Source organism: Amphibalanus amphitrite, unplaced genomic scaffold (assembly GCF_019059575.1).
Source record: "Amphibalanus amphitrite isolate SeventyFive unplaced genomic scaffold, NRLGWU_Aamphi_draft 001818F_arrow, whole genome shotgun sequence".
In the NCBI taxonomy this organism is placed as follows: Eukaryota; Metazoa; Arthropoda; class Thecostraca; order Balanomorpha; family Balanidae; genus Amphibalanus; species Amphibalanus amphitrite.
Window position 1 is genome coordinate 70,738 of NW_024883311.1, and position 22,695 is coordinate 93,432.

Here is a 22,695-nt window from a genome sequence, read left to right on the forward strand (position 1 = left end):
TGGTGACGATCGGCGCAGTGGTTCTGGAGATATATCGAAAAGTCTGGAGGGGGGGCAAAAAATAGCCCCCCCACCAGGTCGCGGGCTAGGAAGCGATGGCATTGGAAACGCAGTCGCCGCGAATTGGAGTTCACTGAACCATCGTAAGCTGACACCAGTCTCGGCTGCATTGGGGGTGGGAGTGGGGGGTGGGGTGGGGGGAGGGGAAGAGACGGTGCTGGGAGTCGCAGTCCACTGCACTGGCTTGAAAGGCCGTCACCTGATGACCGGTCCTCATGCTCTGGGGATGCAGTAGACGTGGGGGGGGGGGGGGGGAGGAGCAGACAAGAAGTTGATTGCGTACTGTGGGATGCTGGGGATATTCGGCTTTTTTCATTCACTTGATGGCCCATGACGTAAGTAAAGTACCATATGTTTTACTGCCTTGTACTGTCAAACCGAACTAGGTCAATTATTTTTTTCCTCTTCAAAAATAAAAAGGAGCCGGAGTCGCCCCCTTTTTGGGCGGCTCCGGGCTATATGTTTCACGGTTCCGGCTCCGGCTCCGGATCCGGGCAAAATATGCCGGCTCCGGCGGCTCCGGCTCCGACTCCGGCTCCGGCTCCGCATCCCTGGAGCCGACAAACTCCGAATCGCGAATTCGGTCAAACATGGTCTCGGAAAGTAGGTCGCAGGTCAAAGGTCATTTGGGTCAGGGTCATGAAATTTTCAGGGTTGGTGTAAAATTGATCAATGCGACGGTAGGTACTAAAAGTTTCGTCGCGATCGGCCGCTTTTTGCTCGAGTTATTCGCGAAAAACCTTAGGGGGGTCACCCCCCCCCCCTGTGCCGGCGAGGGCTAACCCGCGCGCCGACGGGGGTCCACGCCAACTTTGCATAGGCGGGGGGGGGGGGAGGGAGACGGATAACCGCCCACCCCAAGATCTAGAAATAAAGCAAGCTAGCGACAAGCGGTATATGGCATTGGATAGAGAAGGACAAGGGCTACAATATTTACATTGTCATTGATCATTGTCAGATCAGGTAAAAAATGACGTCACATGAATCAAAATAATTAAGATAGCGGCATTAAAGGTCGAGAGAGTTTTCAAACTAGTTCAGCCTGAAAAGGCCATTACCGAGCTGTGGGATGATAGAATAGGCTGTATTGGACTGTGCGGGACACCGACAACGATCTACAGAAGCGAGGCTGTCCCGGTGGAGCGGGAATGTCCCCTGGGAACAGCCCGCCAGCGCTGAAACGGTCACCCCGGAGAAGGTGTAATCCTGACGTGGATTTGCCCTCACCACCCAGGTTGCCAGGTGGGGTTTCCCGCTAGCCCTTGACCAGGTGGGGTTGCCCGCTAGCCCGGAAAAGAAAGCGGGAGGGGGATGGAAGAGGATGGTTTTGTCCTGAGTAAGGCAAGGACGAATGCGAACAGGTAACAGGTCAGATGTGATCTGGTTCTAGATAATCAAATTTTCAGTTTACGCATAAATATGGTTAACTCAAGAGGACTGAATTAGCCCTTCGCAATCCATCGTTTTTTTTACGCTAGATATTTGCGAAAAACCGAAGGGGGGCATCCGACCCCTTATTTCGCGCCCCGTTGGGCTCTGCCGAGCAACGCGCCCTGTTGGAGAGGGGGGGGGCAATTTGCCCCCCCTAAGATCTCGAGAACCACGCAACATAGCGACAAGCGGCAAGCGGTGTTGGATAGCCCTATCAGGGAACTAGGGGAGAGCGGGGTCATTTGGCCGCCCGGGTCACTTTGGCCGCCCCATGCCTACGCGTTTTGACGGTCCCGAGCGATTATTTTTTAATATGACTTAATCCGCCGTCATAAGAACTACTTTGGAAAGAAACTAAGGAAACTCGGCGACGCCCAGTTTTTTGTAAAGCCAACGATATTTGAATTTTGGCTAAAAAACGTAACTTTTTCTTCTTTACGAAAAGTTGCATGGTGTCCCTTATTTGGGTGGCATCAAAATTTTAACTCTATTGGTAGAACAATCTGGTAATTCAGGGAGCTGTCTGACCCTTTTGCAAGTTTAAGTAACAATTTTTGCTTGTCTGCGGACCTCTTTTCCTAAAAATGTCATATTGGGGTAAATTGGCCGCCCCATACGGGGCGAATTGGCCGCCCAGCGACTCAGTTGATTTTTTGCCTAGTCTGCGAGCGACGCGCTGCGCTGGCTAAGTTCTGCCACTGAGGATGGTAATGCGGCGGAGTCTAAATGCAAGGGACGACCTAACCAAGGTGTCCGCTGATTGGCTTTCGGCACCCGGCGGCAGATGGTGACGGCAGATAAGCACGCCGCGGCCCCGGCTGTGCTCCAGCCGCCTGCCGCGGCTGTGCTCCAGCCGCCAGCCCCGGGGCCGGCCGTGCTCCAGCTGCCTGCCGCGGCCGTGCTCCAGCCGCCTGCTGTCGCCGTGTCTTAGTTGCTTGTCGGAAGCCCAGAGTCCATCCGACCACTTCCGCAGGTGCGCATCAACGTTCAAAAAGCCGGTCGGAAGAAAGGGCGTTCTAAAATCATGACTAACAGCCCGGAGCGGACGGCTTTGGAGGGCAAGCAACAGGCACGTATGGCGAGGAGCAAAAAGCGGGGTCCACAAGCTGGACCGTCGAACCATCGAACGTCGGGAGCTGGACGTCGAACCATCGAACGTCGGGAGCTGGACCGTCGAAGAAACAGGGGCGCAAAGGTGAAAAACAGTGAAGCGCAGTGATGACTGGACATCCATGCCGTCGGGACCGTATGTTGTTTATGTTGTTTATTTGCTCATCACCAACAGGTACAGATAAAACCCGGTTACAGGTGAAGTCATGGATAAATATAAGATAAATCTATATAAATACACGCAACCCTTCGGACGGACAAAAGCTCAATAAAAGCCAGCTCGTGCAGCATGGAGCCTTACAGAGGCCTTGTACACTGATATCGGAGAATAAAAGAAGTCTAGAGATGTGTTGTCTCTTAAAAGCTCATTGCACCTCGATGGGATACGGCAGAAGGTATTGTTTTTGATCGTTGCCACTCGAGCAAACGGCACATGCCAAAGAGCTGGGGACCTGTTGCGTCTGACAGGTGTCGACAGCTGAAACTGATGGAGCAGCTGAGGACAGTCAATGTGGCCGTGAAACACACCGTAAAGGAACATCAGGTCATGTTGCATGAGACGTGATTTGATCGAGGGAACGTTAAAATGCTGAAGTAGGTGATCATAGCTAAGATTTTGTGAGCAAGTGTTACTAGAACAGGCCAGCCAGATGAGAAATGTGTGCTGAATACGTTCGAGTCTTTTGAGGTGAGTCACAGCTGCACCAGACCAGACCACACTGCCGTATTCGATGATGGAGCGAACATGAGCGTAAAACACAGACAGTAAAGGCTTAAAACTGACCCTGGCGCGGCGCGGGACGGCCGATCGCTGCATGCTTCTGATCAGCAGACCGACCATGCGTTTCGCTTTGGCGACCGTGGCATCTACGTGACCAGCAAAGGTCAGTTTGCTGTCAAGCACAACTCCTAAATCGCGCACCTGCGTACATCGTTCCAGTGCGGCGTCACCTATCTTATATGATGCTAATACAGGTGAGGTGCGCAAAGTAAAGTTATCACATGACATTTCACAGGGTTCAGGTGCAAGTTCCAAGCGCGAGACCAGTCTACCAATGCATTGATGTCAGCTTGCAATGTATGAACATCATCTTCACAGCGAACCATTTTGTGCAGTTTGATATCATCCGCATACATCGTGCACCCGTGCTGGACATGAAGCGGGATGTCGGCTGTGTAGCACGCGAACAACAAACTACTGCACACACTTCCCTCCGGCACGCCCGACAGCACAGGTGTCCATGTTGATTGCTTCCCGTTGACAACAACACGCTGTTTACGGTCACTAAGGTATGAATGAAGCCAGTTGTATGCAAGACCCGTTACGTTGAAAGACTTGTTTAGCTTATAGAGTAAAAGTTCGTGATTAACACTAGTAAAAGCGGAAGAGAAGTCGGTATAAATAACATCAGTTTGTTTGCCTTCGGCAATGGCACCCCATACATCGCTCATGAAACATGTAAGATTGGTCACACAAGATCGGTTTGATAAAATCCGTGTTGGCTCAGCGGCAGCACAGGACGGCAGTGAGACATCAGACAGTCGTAAACAACCTTTTCTAAAACTTTAGAACAGAGCGGTAGCAGTGAGACCGGACGATAGTTTTCCGGGCGACGTTTGTCTCCTTTCTTGTGCACTGGCACCACGTTGGCTTGTTTCCACCGAGATGGAAACACGCCCTGTTCAACCGAGAGTCGGCACAGAATCCCAAGCGTATTTTACAGTGGATGTGTTTAAGTGCTGGGTCGAAGACGGGGCCTGCTGGGATCGTTTTTATTTCATGTTTACGACAGAGTTTGAAATAAACAAACAACTCGTACACAAATAACTTTTTTTTGCAGTGTGATTGTCGTCTAAAGCAATCTACGATTTGGCAGCCATTACAGTTGGCTGTTGTTATCACTGGGCAGTGCTCAACTCATGAGTCGTAAGTTCGTAAATCAAATGTTGCTCCTCACTTGCACTGATTCAAATGAATCGAGTGTAAGCCTAGTCTTTTGAAAAATTAAGGATTTCAGGCGAATCAAAGATGAGTCACGATGCTCATCATTTGTGTCAGCATTGGGGCATCTGGATCGTCACATCAGTCATGCGTCGAGTCAATCCAGAATTCATGAGTTAAGCACAATCTTGGGCGTCAATATTTCAGGTTGTCTCAGCTCTGTAATGGGTATATCTCTGAATCACATGCCCGGCCAAATGACCCCACTCCCCCGGCCAAATGACCCCGGTACCGGGGTCATTTGGCCGCCGTGCAGTCTTTGAAAGAACGGTTAATTACTACCGAAACGAGATGTCCCGGCATGATGCAAGTAATATGCCGGAACAACAAATGAACGCCCCACACCCCTCCATGGAGAAATCGACCAAACACGCACTGGTTTTATCAAAATATCGTTTTTACAAATGGGCGGCCAAATCGCCCCGTTCTCCCCTACCTTGTTACTCAATTTTATTGAGCTAGGTCAAACCCATGACGTCACAGGTCAGTTCAAAGGTCGAACTTTCACCGTTTACAGGCATTTCAAGAAATGCGTTGTAAAATCGAGTAAAATGCATTTCATTGAAAATCATCGATGGGGAAATATTCTTCAAACACATATTTTGCTATTTGAGGTCACTGATACCAGGTCAGGTCACAGAGGTCAGGTCACTGGGGGGTCACAATATGAAAGTGTCGTGTGATACATGTTTTATGGTCCATTTTACATGACAAATGCGATTATGTGGGTCAGGCAGCCTTTGGGGCCAGCTTAGGTTACGTTTTGGTCAAGGTCAGGTCAAGGTAAGGTCAAGGTTAGGTCAAGGTCAGGTCAAATTAGGTCAAATTTTAAGTTGATATTTTTGCATAAATGGGTATCAATTCGATGCAGCTCGTCACGGGGAGTTCAATGGTGGTCTTTGTTTTGCCCTACGTGGTCTAGAATCGCTAAAAATTGAGTTACAAATTTGACATCATCATTTTTGAAGTTTTTTTTTCGCTATAACTTGGCCAAAAAACGCGATATCGATCTGAAATTTGGTATGTATATTGTATATAGAAGAGCGCAAGGACTATCACATATATTCCGGTGTTTCGAAATTCGGATTTTTTTGATTTTTTTTTAATTTTTCTAAAAAATCAATTTTTTATCTTTTAGGGGTCAAAAACCAAAAATTTGAAAATCCGAGATAGCAGTTTTGTAGCGCCGCTTTTTGTCTACTAGAACATATAAAGAACTTTGAAATTGCTTGGTAACTGTAGATTTGGTGAGCGTTTCAAGATTGCATGTTTTTTGCTCATTTTTGCTCGAACATGACCTCAGTTTGACCTTAATAACTCCTGACCTAAGGTGACCTAAGACTTGAAATTTGGTGTGAAGGTGTCAAATTGATGCCCAGGAAGGTACCGCTTTCTTGCTATTCAGGAAAAACCACAGGGGGTGCCAAATTGCCCCCCCCCCCAACGGGGCGAGGGTTATCAGTGCGAGTTATAAACTAAGTTTTCCCCGTGACGATGTCATAGGAATAGTCGATCTACTCCAGCGAACCCACCAAAAAACTGCCAACCTTTAATTATTATATGTACTGTGCGAACTGCAGTGCATACCGCATACTATGCACTCGTCGGTTAGGCATGTATACTGCGCTCTTCTCAGTGACTTAGTGTAATGCTCTGCGACTCGTGATGTTTGTGATAGTGTGCCGTTATCGAACACGAGACCTCTGGGTGGCGCTGCGCCGACCTTGAATGTGTGCTCAGAAGAGGGGATGGCACGGGGGAGCAGCGGGATCTCCGGCCACTTCAGACAGCCGGTGGGGGGACGGACTATCAGGTGGGGCCGGCCGGCCGGCTATCGGGCGGCGCCGCGGCGGCTCGCGCCGGACCGCGCGCGGCAGCACCTGCCAGTCGTGCCGGGGCCGGCCAGCGGTGAACAGGAGCCTGGAGGAGGGGAGCGCGCCAGCAATAAGGACCGACTGCTAGCTGCCTGACGCCGCCCGCCGCCCGCCGCCCACCGCCCGCCGCCCGCCGCCCGCCGCCCGCCGTCCACCGTCCACCGCCCGCCGCCCGCCGCCCGCCGCCCGCCGCCCGCCGTCCACCGTCCACCGTCCACCGTCCACCGTCCACCGTCCACCGCCCACCGTCCACCGCCCCCCCGGTCCATCATGGAGCCGAGCACCCGGTACACGGCGCTGCTGGGCGCCGGCCTGCTGACGCTGGTACTCGGCGTCGTGCTCGGCTGGTACGGCTTCCCCACCATCATCGACAACATGATCGAGAAGGTACGTTCTTGAAGGCGTCTGGCTAGAGGTGGCCGGCACCCGCCGACCTCCGTGCGCCGTGCACGGGCGGCGAGATGTGACGGGAGCTGCCGCCGAACTGAAGCCGGGGGTGCTGCTTAGCTATACGACGACCAGTTGCTGACCTGATCAAAGCTTGATGTTCAATTCATATTTCATTTGACGTCTTCTGATTGGCTTCTGAGCTAGTGCAATTAACTAATATGCACATGGAGTTTTCAACTTTTGCCTGTTTCAATATTTACCTGGTTCCCTGTAGTGTGCACCTTAACTGTAAGGATTATATTGCATAATTTGAGTTGAATGCACAATCACATGTTCGTTTCGTCCTCGACTTGCTGTGAGTTGACCTAGAAATTCCCGTTCGAAACTGGGGCATTGTTCGGACGTTACTGCGCGGCGTGCTGCGGCGAAGACGGACTGACTGGCGCGGCGGCAGGAAAGTTGGATGCGTCAGGTGGCGAGCCGGTTTTCCTTAGCCTTCCCGCGTCTGTGAACAAACTTGATGCGCCGACAAGAACTGGTCCATTTTACCGCTTCTGTAAGAGCTTTTATTTCACAATAACTTATACGCTGCCATAAATGTAAGGGTATAACAAAATCATGTCGTTTCAAAGATGCAAAACCATTTCCATTTATTCGAGTTTATGCTTTACCAGTAGGTATTCTGGTCTAAATTTTGTTTCACCTGTAAAAACTATAAAGCTAACTATAAATTGTACAACTTTACGCGACACTCTCAAGTTTTATTCCATCAGACCCATGGTGGTGGCTGGCTGATTTTTTTTTTTTTTTTGAAGTGGTTCCTTGCCATCTTTGTGCTGGTATTGGATAAGATTCAACTCGATTTCAGCACAAAGCAAACCAATGCTAGATGTAAGGCAATCCTTTTCTGGTTAATTGTGCAAGGTATGCTGCAGAGATAACTACGTCAAAACTAAAAAAGATGTATCGTTGGGACGTGAGATTTCCAAGAATAGGATAAGTACGTGGGGACGTACGTAATTATTGTTTTTTAGACCCATGATGAGCAAAATGTGCAGATGGTAATAAAGATAGCGTTTCAATATGAAGCATGTTCTTTGCACAACGATTCTATTTCTGGGCCCTGAAATAGGGAATAACCTTTCTTCTTCCCAGTCACAATCGCGTTGTTTGACAGCATTAGTGCCTTTGCTATGTAGGAAAGTAACCGTTCATACGTTCAGTTTGTTCTGTAAAAAATATGTGCAAGCAAAATTACGTCTATTTGTGTCTGACCTCAGGTTCTGACATGATTTCATCCGCCACCGCAACCACCCATTCCACGCCACAATGCGTGTTGACTGTAAAGCCTGTTGTGAATGGCACCAATTATACGGTACCCACCGCGGTGCCTTGTTCTCCATGGGCTTGTAGCGTACCGAAATGTAAAATAAGGTCACTCACAAGCCCAAACATTATTGAGATTCTGGATAAGACGGTGCCTGAAATCCCGCATCTCACCACGAGCCTGATCCTGACAGAGCCGTTCAGGTTTCTGCCGCAAGGCCATCACGAGGTGCAGTGTCTCGGGCCGTTGTCGACCATACAAATACACGGCTGTCGGTGCAGGCACAAACGGAACTGAGATATATCACGCAATTTTGGGAGTAAATATTCCTACATAGGTGATTCTCGGACACGGTGATATGCGCGCTACTTGGCCAGTAATTCATGTACTTGATCTAGCTGCGTGACGCTTGGATGGTTTTCGTCCGTCTTTTCTTTGCTTTTGTTGTTTTATTTGTTAACAGTTTCCTTTTTGCCGAGTAGGTGAGAAGAGAGGGCATGCATGCGCAAATACGCTACCTTTATACATAGGGATGCAATGATATGTTACATACAATATGCATGCAAGCATGTGTTTTTTATTTTTATGCATGCAAGCAACACAATGGCCATGGAACGTGCCATGATGGTCACCCAGATGCATCAGCTATAGACAAATTCGAGAGGAATAAATTATGCTTCCAACAGCAACAACCATTTCTTTTAAAGCAACAATCATTTTAAATGGTTGTATGTGTGTGCACTGGGGAATATTATGCAGGTAAATATCCCTTCACGCTAGACTGGGCCATGTGAGGTCTAACGAAGTCGTGGAAGGTCTAACGGAAAGTGAGCGGAGTCGCCCAGTGACCCAGCGCCATTTCCGTGAATATTGGGAAGATTCACTTCACGCTTCGCACTCGCTCGTGTTCAGCTGGGTGTTTTCCCAGCTCTGCTTTTGGACAGCTCACTCAGGCAGTCACCGTAGCGGCCCTATCTTCCGATCTGCGGCGCGTGTGAAAGGTGTTCCGAGTCATGCCGACCAGCACTGGCGGCCGCACAGAAAGTACGCCCGGCTATCCACCGCAATCTGAAGGCACCACTCGGCGGATGGGAGCGCGCTTTCAGCACTCAAGTGCCTCAATTGAAGTGCCTCAAAAACTGAAATACAGCACTCACGTGCCTAAAAATCGTTCTCGCGTTCATGTTCAATGTTTATGGCCGTACCTCACCTAATGGCTGATGATTAATGACGCATGCCATTTATTTATAAGCAATAAGCATTTAGAATAGCTTGCATTGTGGTATTTGGTGCTTTGGGTAAGGGAATCGAATTCACCGAACTATAACTGTTACATCCCAGCTCACCCAATTGCTCCTTTTTATTTTTAGACAACTCTGATCAGATCGTTCTTGTTACCCTCCTCCAGTGTTTCTGTAACTCGTTTAACCGTTCTCCACGGTATGAATACTAATGAGCTAATCCACTGCGGCAGGTTTGGTGACCCGCGCCGCGCCGTGCTGGGGGGGGGGGGGGGGGGGTGTAGCCGGCCCAGCAGATTTGTCGCAAATATCTATAAAAAAAGCAGCGGCGCACACCTTATCATAATCTATTCTGCATATGCTGTTAAAATTTCAGACCCGGGTCGCTCAAGGTCAGGTCACCAAATCACGCCAAGTGACCTCACCTTAGAAAAAAGTAATTAAATGCTCGCCGTAGCTGCACCGACTTAACGATCGCTTTGCAACTTTTACCGATTGATATATCAGTATCAGATACATCAGTAGGTATCAGTATATACGTGTGAGCTGGTCAACTCTGAATTTTGATACATGTGACCTAAGGCAAGGTCAGTTTTTGCGACATCTCCATCATAAGTCAAGGGGAGAAATTAACCCGCGCCGGGCCGGTGCTCTGAGATTCCGCGTCGGGCCGGGGGGTCTGAACAGTGAACACCCCCCTTCTAACTCGGCTCCTGGGCCACGTAGCGACACGCAGTAGGCGGCAATCGAAAGAACGTCCAAAATAAGGACGAAAACACTCAGTCATTTTTTGGTCAGGTCAAAGGTCAGGTCACCAGAGATCACCGAAGGTAAAATGTTGACTATTTCAACCTTTTGGAAACTGCCTACGGCTATCTCGGGAACCGATAGAGCTACAGCGCCGCGGAAGAGCGCATTCGATAGCCCTTTTACAGACCTTTCAGAATAATGTTCTCAGATTTGACAACAGGTCAACGGGTTAGCCTCCAGAGGGCAAAAACTCCAAAAATAGCCGTTTTTACGAAAAGCGTTTTTCGGCAATAACTTTTATTCAAAAGAGCCATGACATTACTTTTGCCAGCATCGTGTTCCTCTCGTCGAGACGCGTCGAATGAACTATAATTTAACCCTCGCATGTGTGCGGCGTTTTCCAGCTTCTAATGTGTAGGGGGGGGGGGGGGTCGGTTGGACCCCCCCTTGCCGTTTGGCCCCTGATCGAGCTAGAGCTTCGCGGAAAAAACGAGCGTGTTGCCCGTGACGAGAGGAAGCCGATGATACCAAATTTTAAGGTCCTAGGTCATTGGTTGACCTTCCAGGTCAGGTCAATGACCCAAAGTCGGGAAAATCGGGACCTGTTAGAAAGTCGTAAAGTGTGGCTGCTAAGGGGTTTTTCGGGGTGCTGATCACGAATATCGTGTTAGTTTTGATCACAGATGATGTCTTGAAGCATTTAGACCAGGTCGGGTCAGGTCAGGTCAGGTCAACCAGTAGGCGTCGTGACGGGTATTCGTAGTACGTGTCAACCGCCTCTGACAGCTTCGTAACATGTTACGAAGTCACCAAAACTACTTCGTAAATGTTCAAATGGTTGCTAAATTCGAATTCAGCTCCAAAAACTAGCCTAGAAACATGTAAAACTCGAAAAAGTGACCCGAGGTCACCCGAGGTCACCAAAGGTCAATGACCTGACCTGACCTTCAGGTGACCTTGACACACACGGGAGTAACATCAAATCACATGTTTGAACGTTTGAAACCACGAAAAGCTTAAAAACACGCGGCTAGTGCGAGCCGACATACGCGAAATCGCGATTCCGGCCAAACATGGTCTCGGAAAAGAGGTCACAGGTCAAAGGTCATTTGGGTCAGGGTCATGAAATTTTCAGGGTAGGTGTAAAATTGATCAATGCGAGGGTACTGAAAGTTTCGTTGCGATCGGCCGCTTTTTATGCGAGTTATTCGCGAAAAACCATGGGGGGGGGGTCCATCCGACCCCCCCCCTACACATGCGAGGGTTAACATTGAAAGGCCAACTTAAAAATTTGACCTCAGGTCAAGGTCATGACCTGACCGGAAAAGGTCATGTTGCAAATCAGTCGATCCGCAACGTCGAGGCGAACACATCTTAGGCGTTTTCAGTGCTCTAGCACGCCTCCATCAGAAGTTATTGGCGAAAAACTGTTAGATTCTGTTCGTGACCTGAGATGACCTCGCGGACATAACGAGGGGTCACAGTTGCCATTTTCCGGTTCAGTGAGTCACTTTTACCTACATCTTGATGTTTGAGAGTGTCTAGAATACCGTTCGTGCAAAACAGACGCTTTTCAATTTTCTCCCGTAGACTTACAATGGAGAGGCCGCAAAATTGACCTGACCTTAGGTCACCGATATCCAAATTCCGAGACATACATTTTATAGATAATATTGCTCTTATCAATCGCTAAAAGTTGTAAGGCAATCAATCAGTCGGTGTAGCTATGACGAACATTCTAATTTTTTTCTGAGGTGAGGTCACTTGGCGTGACCTGGTGACCTGACCTAAGGCGACCTGGTTCTGAAATTTTCACAACATGTGCGGAAAAGATGCACAAACAGGTGTGCCAAAAACCGCAGGGGGGTGTTCAAACACCCCCCGGCCCGGCGCGGGTTAAAATGCGCCGCTTTTAAGCGAACGTCAAAATTAAACACTCTCGAACATCGTATACCTAAAAGGTAACCATGACACATTGAATCGAAAAATTGCCACTCATGACCCCTTGTTATGCCCCTGAGGTCATCTCAGGTCAAGGAAGGTCTGCTGCAGTTTTTTTTACAATATCTTTTGATAGAGACATTTTGAGCGATGACAACACCTTAGATGAATTCATCTATAAATGAATTCAGCTCGACGACATGGCCATTGACTGATATCGTGCATAACCCTTTTCAGTCAGGTCATGACCTTGACCTGAGGCTAAATTTTCGAAATGACATTTCAAAGTCAACTTATTGAGCATTCGAGGTGTCTCGACGAGAAGAACACGGTACTTGCAAAAGCAATGCCGTGACATTAGAGTAGAAAATTATTTCAGAAAACGTGTTTCGTAAAAACGGCTAGTTTAAGAGCTTTTGTGTTCTGGAAGGTGAAACTTTTGGTTTGAGGTCAAACCTGAGAACATATGCCCGGAAGGGGCGTTAAAAGAGCTATCGGATAAGCTTTTCCGCGGCGGCTGTAGCTTTTTGGCTCCCGAGCTATGCGCCGATTTGTCGAAAATTGTAGAAATAGGGGAAAATTGACCTTTGATGACTTTTGACCAGAGTACTCAATTCATTATTTTTGATGCTCTTTCGATCCCACTTATTGCGTGTGACTACGTGGCCCAGGAGCCGAGTTAGACGGGGGGGGGGGCGTGAAATCACCCCTTCCTCCAGCACTGTGTGTAAGTACCTACCTACGGAATACTCGACCACCAGCACGGCGCGGGTTGTAAGTAACTGACCAGGAACACTGTTGACAAGCTGTTCAATTTTTGCAGGAAATGGTGCTGACCGAAGACTCGGAGAGCTTTGATCCCTGGAGAGCTCCAACGTCAGAGATCGATGTGTTCATGCAGTTCATTATGTTCAACGTCACTAATCCTGCAGAGGTTAAAAGAGGAGACAAGCCAATTTTGAAGGAAGTTGGTCCATTTTCATACAAGTAAGTACCATTGGCAAGTGAATGTTTTATTTTAATATAAGATTTATAATATAGATTAGGTAGGTTTTTTGCTATAAGCTATGAAATGAAGTTAGATGAACTATTGTTCATTCAATATAATTTGTTCTAAAAGACCGAGAAAAGAACTATAAGAGCATACGGCATCGTTTCAATGTTTTTAGATTTTGGTAATGCCTTTTGGCTTTTACTTAGCACAGGCAGATCCAGAAAGGTGGTCCGAGACGCTGCGCCCCCCCCGTCAATCTTCAAATTTCAGCTCTCCGCGGCATTCGATTTCATTGCCGCGGTCTTTTTGAACAAGATATATTCGATGTGCCATATAAGTGCCACTGTTTCTTTTCATTCGCACCGGTATTCGGTAGCCTGCTGCTATACTTTTTATAGCTTGTGAAACTTGAGCTAAGTTGATCGCTTAACTGAAGTCTTTGTATTCGTGTGTGTTATGGCAATCTATTCTTACCTTGACTCTAAAAAAATGAGTGTTTAATCGCATCTCCGGAAATGTTTCCTCCAGCAAATTCCATTCACCGATTCCTTTGGAAATGCAGTAAATACAGCTCTCGTCCGTAAACTATACTGCGGCCGGCTGTTTGGGCTTTATGTTCACTCATGGTGCGGCCAAGACACGGTGTGTGACCGTGTGATGGTGTGTGACCGTGTGATGGTGTGTGACCGTGTGATGGTGTGTGTCCGTGTGATGGTGTGTGACCGTGTGACGGTGTGTGACCGTGTGACGGTGTGTGACCGTGTGATGGTGTGTGACCGTGTGACGGTGTGTGACCGTGTGACGGTGTGTGACCGTGTGATGGTGTGTGACCGTGTGATGGTGTGTGACCGTGTGACGGTGTGTGACCGTGTGATGGTGTGTGACCGTGTGACGGTGTGTGACCGTGTGACGGTGTGTGACCGTGTGATGGTGTGTGACCGTGTGATGGTGTGTGACCGTGTGATGGTGTGTGTCCGTGTGATGGTGTGTGACCGTGTGATGGTGTGTGACCGTGTGACGGTGTGTGACCGTGTGATGGTGTGTGTCCGTGTGATGGTGTGTGACCGTGTGATGGTGTGTGTCTGCGCAGGGAAAACCGTCAGCGCATCAACCTGACGTGGTCGGAGGACGGCACAGAGCTCACCTACTACGAGGTGATCTCCTACTTCTACGACCAGCCGTCGTCCTCGCCGGACGTCAGCGAGGACACCATCATCTCCACCATCAACGCGCCCATGGTGGTCAGTACACGGGGTCAGCACCCGGCTCACCGGTCCGTGGGACACTCGGACAGTCCTCAGGGGTCAGTACAGGGCAATCTGGTCCGAACAGGGACGGCTCTGAGTAGGGAAAACTCGTTGTCTGAGTAGGACAGTCTGGTCGGGACAGGGGACGGCTCTGCAGCGGATAGGGAATGGGACTGTCCACGTCGAACTGTCACAGATGTGTGTGCCTCGCGTGTGTCCGATAAGAGTGCGTTTCTGACGATGCATAGTTCATACCGTGATATTAACCTGACCGGCCAGGGTCTCGTTTCATAAAGCGAGTCCGTAGCTTACGGCGGTTTTTGGTCTTGTATTGCAAGTGCATGTGAAGCCATGACGATAGTTTGAATCGTTGAATTATTTATCTGGCAAGCAAGACAGAGGGGAGAAGGAGTAATAAATCTATCGTTTCACATGCACTTGCAATACAAGACCAAAAACCGCCGTAAGTTATGGACTCGCTTTATGAAAGGAGGCCCTGCAGTTTACAGATTCATACCGATGGCGAATGGACATTTTTCTCTCCCTCAGGTGCTCGCTGCGATGGGAGACGAGCTTCCCCTGGGAAAGTCAGTGCTCTTTGGAATGATTAACACGTATGAGAAGGGAGAGAGTTTCAAGCTGTACAAGGCTGGCGAGCTACTCATGTCCGGTGTCGACGACCCTCTGATGGCGGCGGTGGCTGCCAGCCCGCTCTCTGTTCTGCTGCCGCCCACCTTCAGCGATGGAAAATTCCGGCTCTATGGGGTAGGGCATACGGATGTGGGAGAAACGTTTTGTCATATGGATGACTGGTTGTCTATGAATTGTAAAATCAGCTTTCTCTTTGAATGTACCTATACCGAATTATTAGTTGAGATGTAAGTGTTGAGACGTTTCCACTGTAAATGTTTTTTTTTTGTAGCGAATGCATTGCTTCTGCATTCTGAAACTATACCTCTCATAAACCTAGCCCTAATCCAACCAGCGGACGGTGACTCCTGTGCTAAGGCAGACACGCTGCCTCTAACGCTAGCCGCTGGACCGCACTGCAGTACAATAACACCGTGGACGGGCCGTACACGATCAAGACGGGCAAGGACGACATCAACCAGTTCACTCGGATCCTGTCGTACCAGAACGCCTCCGAGCTCAGCTACTGGAGCACTGACTACTGCAACATGCTGAACGGCACCGACGGCATCAGCTACCCGCCCAACACGGGCGAGGTGGACCGCGTCTACATCTTCAACAAGGACCTCTGCAGGTCAGCTCCCCGTCGGGGCAGCTCCCCCCCCCCCCATCCCCGATCAGCTCCGCAAAGAGCAGCGCCCCAACGATGATCCCTGCTCAAAGGCCCAATTGCATATCAATCATCCGTATTGATGACTTGAACGCAGTGCAGGCGATTTCATCGCACAACCATGGCTCCATTAAAAGTTAGTGTAAAAAAAAAACAACTAATGACCCACCTTTTATGATCCAACATAACCTTTGGAATGACCGCGGGTCATCAGCTGCACTACATCTGTCCATCGCATATGGGCGAAGTGGTCATGTTTCAGTAAATAGCCTAAGGTTCTGACGCGTTTGTTCAAATAAGTATTTACTTGTAGGTACCCCCTTTGACTTATGATAGTGAGAGCACAAATCTGACCTGACCCCAGGTCACAGGTGTGAATGATACGAGATAGAAAATTATTTGAATTGATTCTCTAATCCTTTTAATGCACCGAGTTTCAAAGTTTTTATTTTATTACGGAGCGAGCGAAGCGAGCGGAGTCTTACGTAGAATAACGGAAATTTCTGAGTATGAGCGGCCGGCCGGCCGGCCGGCCGTGGTCACGCTTCTGCGACGCTTATATCTCAGCAACCACTTGACCGATTTACATGCGGTAATTTTTGTAGGGTAGCTTCATTCCTTCTACCAAGTATTGGACTATTCCCGATGCATGTGGGTGACCCCTTATGCACGTGCCACGTGCAAAACGAAGAGGTGTCACTTTTGTAATTGTTGCAATATCTCGGTAACTACTTGGCCGATTGCGCTGAAAGTTGGCATGAAGGTAGGCACCCACTAGGCACTGCATATCCATGTGCCAGAGTTGGGGTGCTGCTGCACGTGCGCACGTGCAGGGGTCGATTCCAGATCTCGAGAACGGCTGGACCGATGGCGCTCAAATTTGGTACATGGCTAGGGACCTGTTAGTAGGGTGCCGTGCAAAAGTCAGTTGGGACCCATTTTGCACGTGCGCACGTGCAGGGTGCCGCTTCCAGATCTCGAGAACGGCTGGGCCGATTGTGCTCAAATTTGGCACATCGCTAGAGACCGGTTAGTAGGGTGCCGTGCACAAGTCAGCTGGAGGTACCCCCTCGAAATTTCGCACGTGCAAGGCTCACCCTCTCGCTCGCTCCGTTAGTCGCCCCAAAAGGCGTTATACTGGTTTTATAAATCTAGTCCGAACCTTTTTTGATAGGAAGGATTGACAAGGACAGAGCCCCCGCTAAGCGAAGCTTGTTGCGGTGACCCTGCCCTCTACCCTCCGATCGCGCAATTCCAGTTCATATATGGAAGAATTTAGAGTCCAAAGTTTAACGTGCGCACATAGCCGCCCACGGCCGGTCCCCTCACTAACTTTACCTGGCTACGGCCTGCCACCAACCGCAACCATATACCTGTCAGGAGGCCCATAAATGTCAAGCGCCTGTCGCGCTTTGAACCCGGACTGTTGTATAACTGGGAATGCGTGCTCTCACCAAGCTGAGTCCAACGCTCTACCGACTGAGCTACGGGACCGGCTAAGTTCTAAGAGATAAGTTGAAAAAATGGCGAAAACGATATTTTCAGAGGCATGACTTTTTTTAGAGGCAAGTTGACCTAGTGGCATGACCATTTGTGACCGGGGAAAAATTAACACACGATGCAAAATTGATGTATAGCTAAGCAGTCGGTGCAAGCAGTGATGTATACCTAAGGCAGTCAATGCTCCAAGTTTCACGGCACTGCGCGACTCGGTTTTCTTTACGCACGCAAAAAAAAAAAAACTGGAGAGTGTAGCCAAAAACGCGTCCCATCTTGGCGAGAGCTCATCTCTGTTAGCTTTGATGTCTCATTGCCTTGGTTCTTACCTTTTCTGTGACCTTGATTACGAAAAAAGTAAGTTTATAAAGAAAACCCGGTCTCCTGTTGGTTTTGGCGCTTGTGAGGAGTCTCCGGTCCCATTAAATTGTGTTCTCTTCCACAGGTCGATTTACCTCGACTACGAGAAGGACGTGGAGTATTTCGGCATCCCTGGCCGCCGGTTCGCGCCCACCAGGGACGTCCTGGAGGACCCCGCCATCAACGAGGACAACCAGTGCTACTGCGTGGGAAAGTGCCTGAAGGCGGGCGTCATGTCGCTCAGCCCCTGCCAGTACGGTCAGTGCTCCAATATTCACTGCCAGTACATGCAGTCAGTGCTCACTACCAGCACCTACGGTCAGTGCTCCCTGCCCCTTCCTGTCCTTGTCAATTGCCACAGTACCCTCGGCCTGCGCGGCCAGCGTTCCCTACCAGTACAGTCAGCGCTCCCTGCCATTACAGTCAGCGCTCCCTGCCAGTACAGTCAGCGCTCCCTGCCAGTACAGTCAGCGCTCCCTGCCAGTACAGTCAGCGCTCCCTGCCAGTACAGTCAGCGCTCCCTGCCAGTACAGTCAGCGCTCCCTGTCAGTACAGTCAGCGCTCCCTGCCATTACAGTCAGTGCTCCCTGCCATTACAGTCAGCGCTCCCTGCTAGTACAGTCAGCGCTCCCTGCCAGTACAGTCAGTGCTCCCTGCCAGTACAGTCAGTGCTCCCTGTCAGTACAGTCAGTGCTCCCTGCCAGTACAGTCAGTGCTCCCTGCCAGTACAGTCAGCGCTCCCTGCCAATACAGTCAGCGTTCCCTACCAGTACAGTCAGCGCTCCCTGCCATTACAGTCAGCGCTCCCTGCCAGTACAGTCAGCGCTCCCTCCCAGTACAGTCAGCGCTCCCTGCCAGTAGTAGTACAGTCAGCGCTCCCTGCTAGTACAGTCAGCGCTCCCTGCCATTACAGTCAGCGCTCCCTGCCATTACAGTCAGCGCTCCCTGCCAGTACAGTCAGCGCTCCCTGCCAGTACAGTCAGCGCTCCCTGTCAGTACAGTCAGCGCTCCCTGCCATTACAGTCAGTGCTCCCTGCCAGTACAGTCAGCGCTCCCTGCCAGTACAGTCAGTGCTCCCTGCCAGTACAGTCAGTGCTCCCTGTCAGTACAGTCAGTGCTCCCTGCCAGTACAGTCAGTGCTCCCTGCCAGTACAGTCAGCGCTCCCTGCCAGTACAGTCAGCGTTCCCTACCAGTACAGTCAGCGCTCCCTGCCATTACAGTCAGCGCTCCCTGCCAGTACAGTCAGCGCTCCCTCCCAGTACAGTCAGCGCTCCCTGCCAGTAGTAGTACAGTCAGCGCTCCCTGCTAGTACAGTCAGCGCTCCCTGCCATTACAGTCAGCGCTCCCTGCCATTACAGTCAGCGCTCCCTGCCAGTACAGTCAGCGCTCCCTGCCAGTACAGTCAGCGCTCCCTGTCAGTACAGTCAGCGCTCCCTGCCATTACAGTCAGTGCTCCGTGCCAGTACAGTCAGTGCTCCGTGCCAGTACAGTCAGTGCTCCGTGCCAGTACAGTCAGTGCTCCGTGCCAGTACAGTCAGTGCTCCCTGCCAGTACAGTCAGTGCTCCCTGCCAGTACAGTCAGTGCTCCCTGCCAGTACAGTCAGCGCTCCCTGCCAGTACAGTCAGTGCTCCCTGCCAGTACAGTCAGTGCTCCCTGCCAGTACAGTCAGCGCTCCCTGCCAGTACAGTCAGCGCTCCCTGCCAGTACAGTCAGTGCTCCCTGTCAGGACTAGTACAGTCGGTGATCCCTGCCAATCAGTGCTCCCTATCAGTACCTAGAGTCATTATTATTTTATGCGTTATTCAGGCTACCGATATATCGGTGGCCTTGGATAATACATGTGACTGAAGGTCCAATAACCGGTGCGGAAAAGATGTATAGGTACCACAGGCCTTGCCAAGAAATTAGGACGAAACGTGACACGCTCACCCGCCTTGCCCCGGGCTTATGGGCTAGACTAGCGCCTGTGGTATAAGGTGATTCTTCAAGACACGCTTGCATCAGTTCCCGCAACTCTTGCCATTTATATTCATGATTGTATTTTCACAGGCGCACCCATCGTGGCCTCCACGCCTCACTTCTATATGGGGGCTGAGGAGTACATCAACCAGTCGATCGGCCTTTCACCCGATAAGAATCGTCACCAGACGTTCATTGACATTGAACCGGTAAGACCATAAGAGACGCTAGGTGTTCAGATCGATGTATAGAGGCGAGGGCGGATACCTCTTTGCGCGAGTTCAACAATAAGGCTGCCTGGCCCCGTATAATACAATACTGTGCAATGCTGCTATTTCAAGTCCTCGATATCACTCACCATACATGGTGATTGGTGCATTGGTGCAAGTCATAAATGATTAGCTTGGTTTTATTGGAGCATGTTCTGCGGCCAGTCATGTGATCTCGTGAGGTATCTTTTCAGCATGCACTGTACTCTGTCACGTGGTCTGACGTCCACAGTACACCGGTCTGGCGATGAATGGAGGAAAAAAGATCCAGATCAACCTGCAAACCAAACGCTACCAAGGGCTCATTAAAGTCAAAGGACTGGAACACATCCCTGAAATGTTATTCCCCCTAATCTACACGAACGAGGTTGGTAATTAAAGGCTAAGTTAAGGTAGCCGCCAAACTGTTCTCTAGCTGATCTTAAAACTACTTAGAATATTGTGTCTTGATATTTATTGTTTTTCAACTGGAATGGGCGTACCTTTATGTTACATTTGGAAAAAAATATTCTTGCACTAGCCTTTCTTTAACTTTTGAAAGGAGCCTTACACATAAGGTCCACTTGTTTCGGCTTCTTCTCAAGTCCACGAACGATGTGTTGCTGCTGGTTGATAGCTTGCCATTTGCTGCGTCTTCCTGGTATCCGTCCCCTGCTGTGCGGCGGCCCACCCTGGCCGTCTGGCGTCTCTCCTCTGTGCACAATATCAGCCCTTCATCCTCCCACTACCCAATGTCGCTCTATGCCTGCCGGGCCGGCGTGCCTCCCTCTCAGCCTGCCCCGTTCCCCGACCTCCCCCTGCGCCCCCTCACCCCCCCCCCCCCCGCCGCACGCTGCAGACCGCCACCATCGACCAGGCCCACGCCGACGAGCTCGACAGCGAGCTGATGACGCCGCTGAAGATCCTGACGGGCACCCAGTGGGCGCTGATAGCCGTCGGCGCACTGCTCGTGGTCGTGGCCGCCGTGATGCTGGTCCGTAGCAGGAGCCGCGTGCAGACGGTCAGTTGGGCGGGGCCCGCGGCCCGCGGCCGATCCCACGGCCCGGCCGTCGTGCAATGTGCCACACTCTCATATCTCCGGCATTTGGCTATATGTAGGTACTAGATAGCCGGTGCTGGCAAATGCGTATCCAAGGTTTCCAAACGATTCCCAAAAAAGTCAATATACGATAGACTGAAATTCAGTGCGAAAAATAGCTGCATTTGGTCATCGTTTTAGGTACCTGAAGTTAATCCAGCACTATCAGTCCCATGTACGACACTTGCAACATTGGGCTCAGCAGAGACGTGGCTCATTAGCTTTCTCGCACAAGACCACCATTCATGCTGTAGTACATTATAATACAATTTTGCGTTACAAGTTTGACCACTAAAACATTCGACACACATTCGACTTGGAAATGGCATCAAATTACTTCAACAAAACTTGTGAACTATGTTTTCACTCTCCGTATCTAATAGTGCGTGGTGTTCTACATATTTCAGGTGTAGCAGCAGAACCAGCGCTCATGCTGCGCCTCACGTAGCAGGGCCGGTCTCTGACCGACGACCGACACTCGCGCTGTGCAATGGACGACTCGGCTCAGTGCCGGGACAGATGGGAGCCCTCGGCGGCCCTCTGTGACGGACGCCCGCGCTGACCAATGCTAACACAGTGGCGCGGAAAGGAGCGCACTGGCCCACCGTGCGCGGCGGCCCGGCCGAGGTCGCCGCACAGTGGGCGGGGCGAGCGGAGAGCCAGTAGGGTGACCCGGTCGCCGATACCGCGGCACCCCGGCACAGGCCTCGCCTGCGCTGCCCCGTGTCACTGCCGCGCTCACTGGCCTCTCAGCTTAACGGAGCTGTTCTCGTGTGCCAATGTGCGCTCATGTATGTATAAGATGTGTATTATATGTAATTATTGGCTAGTTTCGGAGACATCACGTATGTGCCTGAAGTGACTCGCAATTCACGTGAACTATATGGTATATAAATGATGTTTGCTTGTGGACAAGAAATATGTGTTTGCAATGTCAATAACGCCACTATATATGCAAAATAAAGAAAAATTATGTAAATAAACCACGGTGAACAAAATACATGCCTGTGTATAATAGAATATGATAAGTTATAACAAAATGCTACATCACATGACGATTACGCTATCATCGAGTGTGAGGCAGTGAGCTATTAACATGGGAAATTTTAAGGTCACGTGGCACGTGCACCAGATTGTCCCCGGAGGAGAGACCCATACCGGAACCTAGATCACCTGGCCCACTAGAAATCCTGAAACAATCGAAATTTTTTGGAGCTGTCGTTTTCTCTAGTATCAAGATGTACATAGGTAGGTACCGATCTCAGGCAACTTTTGCCAAATTGTCAGGGAACTCAGATTTGTTTTTCAATGAAAAAAAAAACAATTCTAACTAATAGTGTTTTAACTATTGACAACGAACCTTCCGTTACCTTTGTCGCGGACGGTAGGTATGTGGGGGGTAAGTCATGAACGGGGCAAAGCGGAAAACTCCCAATTGGCCATAAGTTTTCTCCACCTGGACAGCAAACGTTATTGATATTAGAATGTGTCGTCATGCGTTTACCTCGGTCACTTTTTGGTTACATGATCTAGGGGAGAGCGGGGCCAGTTGAAACACGGGGTCAGATGAAACATGGCTTTATTTTCAACAATATGCAACATATGGCGTTGCCGACACCACTGCGCATCCGCGCTCAGCCACTTCCTTTGTCAACGGCGTTTGGGCGGCAAACGGACGGTAATTTTGATTTGACACTTGTTTTTGTGTTTTTGAGGGGCGTTTAGGAGAAATCGTTTTTAGGAATATTTTGTGATATCTCATATACCTTTGTTTGCTGAAAGAAGAACTCCTGGCTCCGGAATAACACCTTATTTGGCCCTTCATTCAGCATGATGCCGTCCCTCCAGCTCGTTTGACATGTG

At 49.9% G+C, this 22,695-nt stretch overlaps 1 protein-coding gene across 2 annotated transcripts; it reads left to right on the plus strand.

Annotated features, from left to right (window-relative positions):
* The first annotated feature begins 6,484 nt into the window (after nt 1-6,484).
* Nucleotides 6,485-21,832, plus strand: LOC122375326 (sensory neuron membrane protein 2-like). Of its 2 annotated transcripts, XM_043354641.1 has the most exons (10): nt 6,485-6,864; nt 12,950-13,113; nt 14,211-14,361; nt 14,917-15,132; nt 15,420-15,631; nt 17,610-17,782; nt 19,576-19,694; nt 19,987-20,121; nt 20,593-20,754; nt 21,240-21,832. In XM_043354641.1, exons 1-10 carry the CDS (start codon nt 6,748-6,750, stop codon nt 21,243-21,245), a joined length of 1,455 nt encoding a protein of 484 aa, XP_043210576.1. In that variant the 5' UTR covers nt 6,485-6,747; the 3' UTR covers nt 21,246-21,832. The 2 variants fall into 2 exon arrangements, 1 of the variants encoding a protein (XP_043210576.1); XR_006255377.1 differs by having other exon boundaries at nt 6,660-6,864; nt 17,610-19,694.
* The last annotated feature ends 863 nt before the right edge of the window (nt 21,833-22,695 follow it).

Excerpts from the sequence above, each read along its gene's own strand:
- LOC122375326 (XM_043354641.1), top strand. The coding sequence starts at position 6,748 with ATGGAGCCGAGCACCCGGTACACGGCGCTGCTGGGCGCCGGCCTGCTG. Across the intron at positions 13,114-14,210 it reads GTTGGTCCATTTTCATACAA|GGAAAACCGTCAGCGCATCA; the intron begins GTAAGTACCATT and ends GTGTCTGCGCAG. Across the intron at positions 15,632-17,609 it reads TTCAACAAGGACCTCTGCAG|GTCGATTTACCTCGACTACG; the intron begins GTCAGCTCCCCG and ends TCTCTTCCACAG.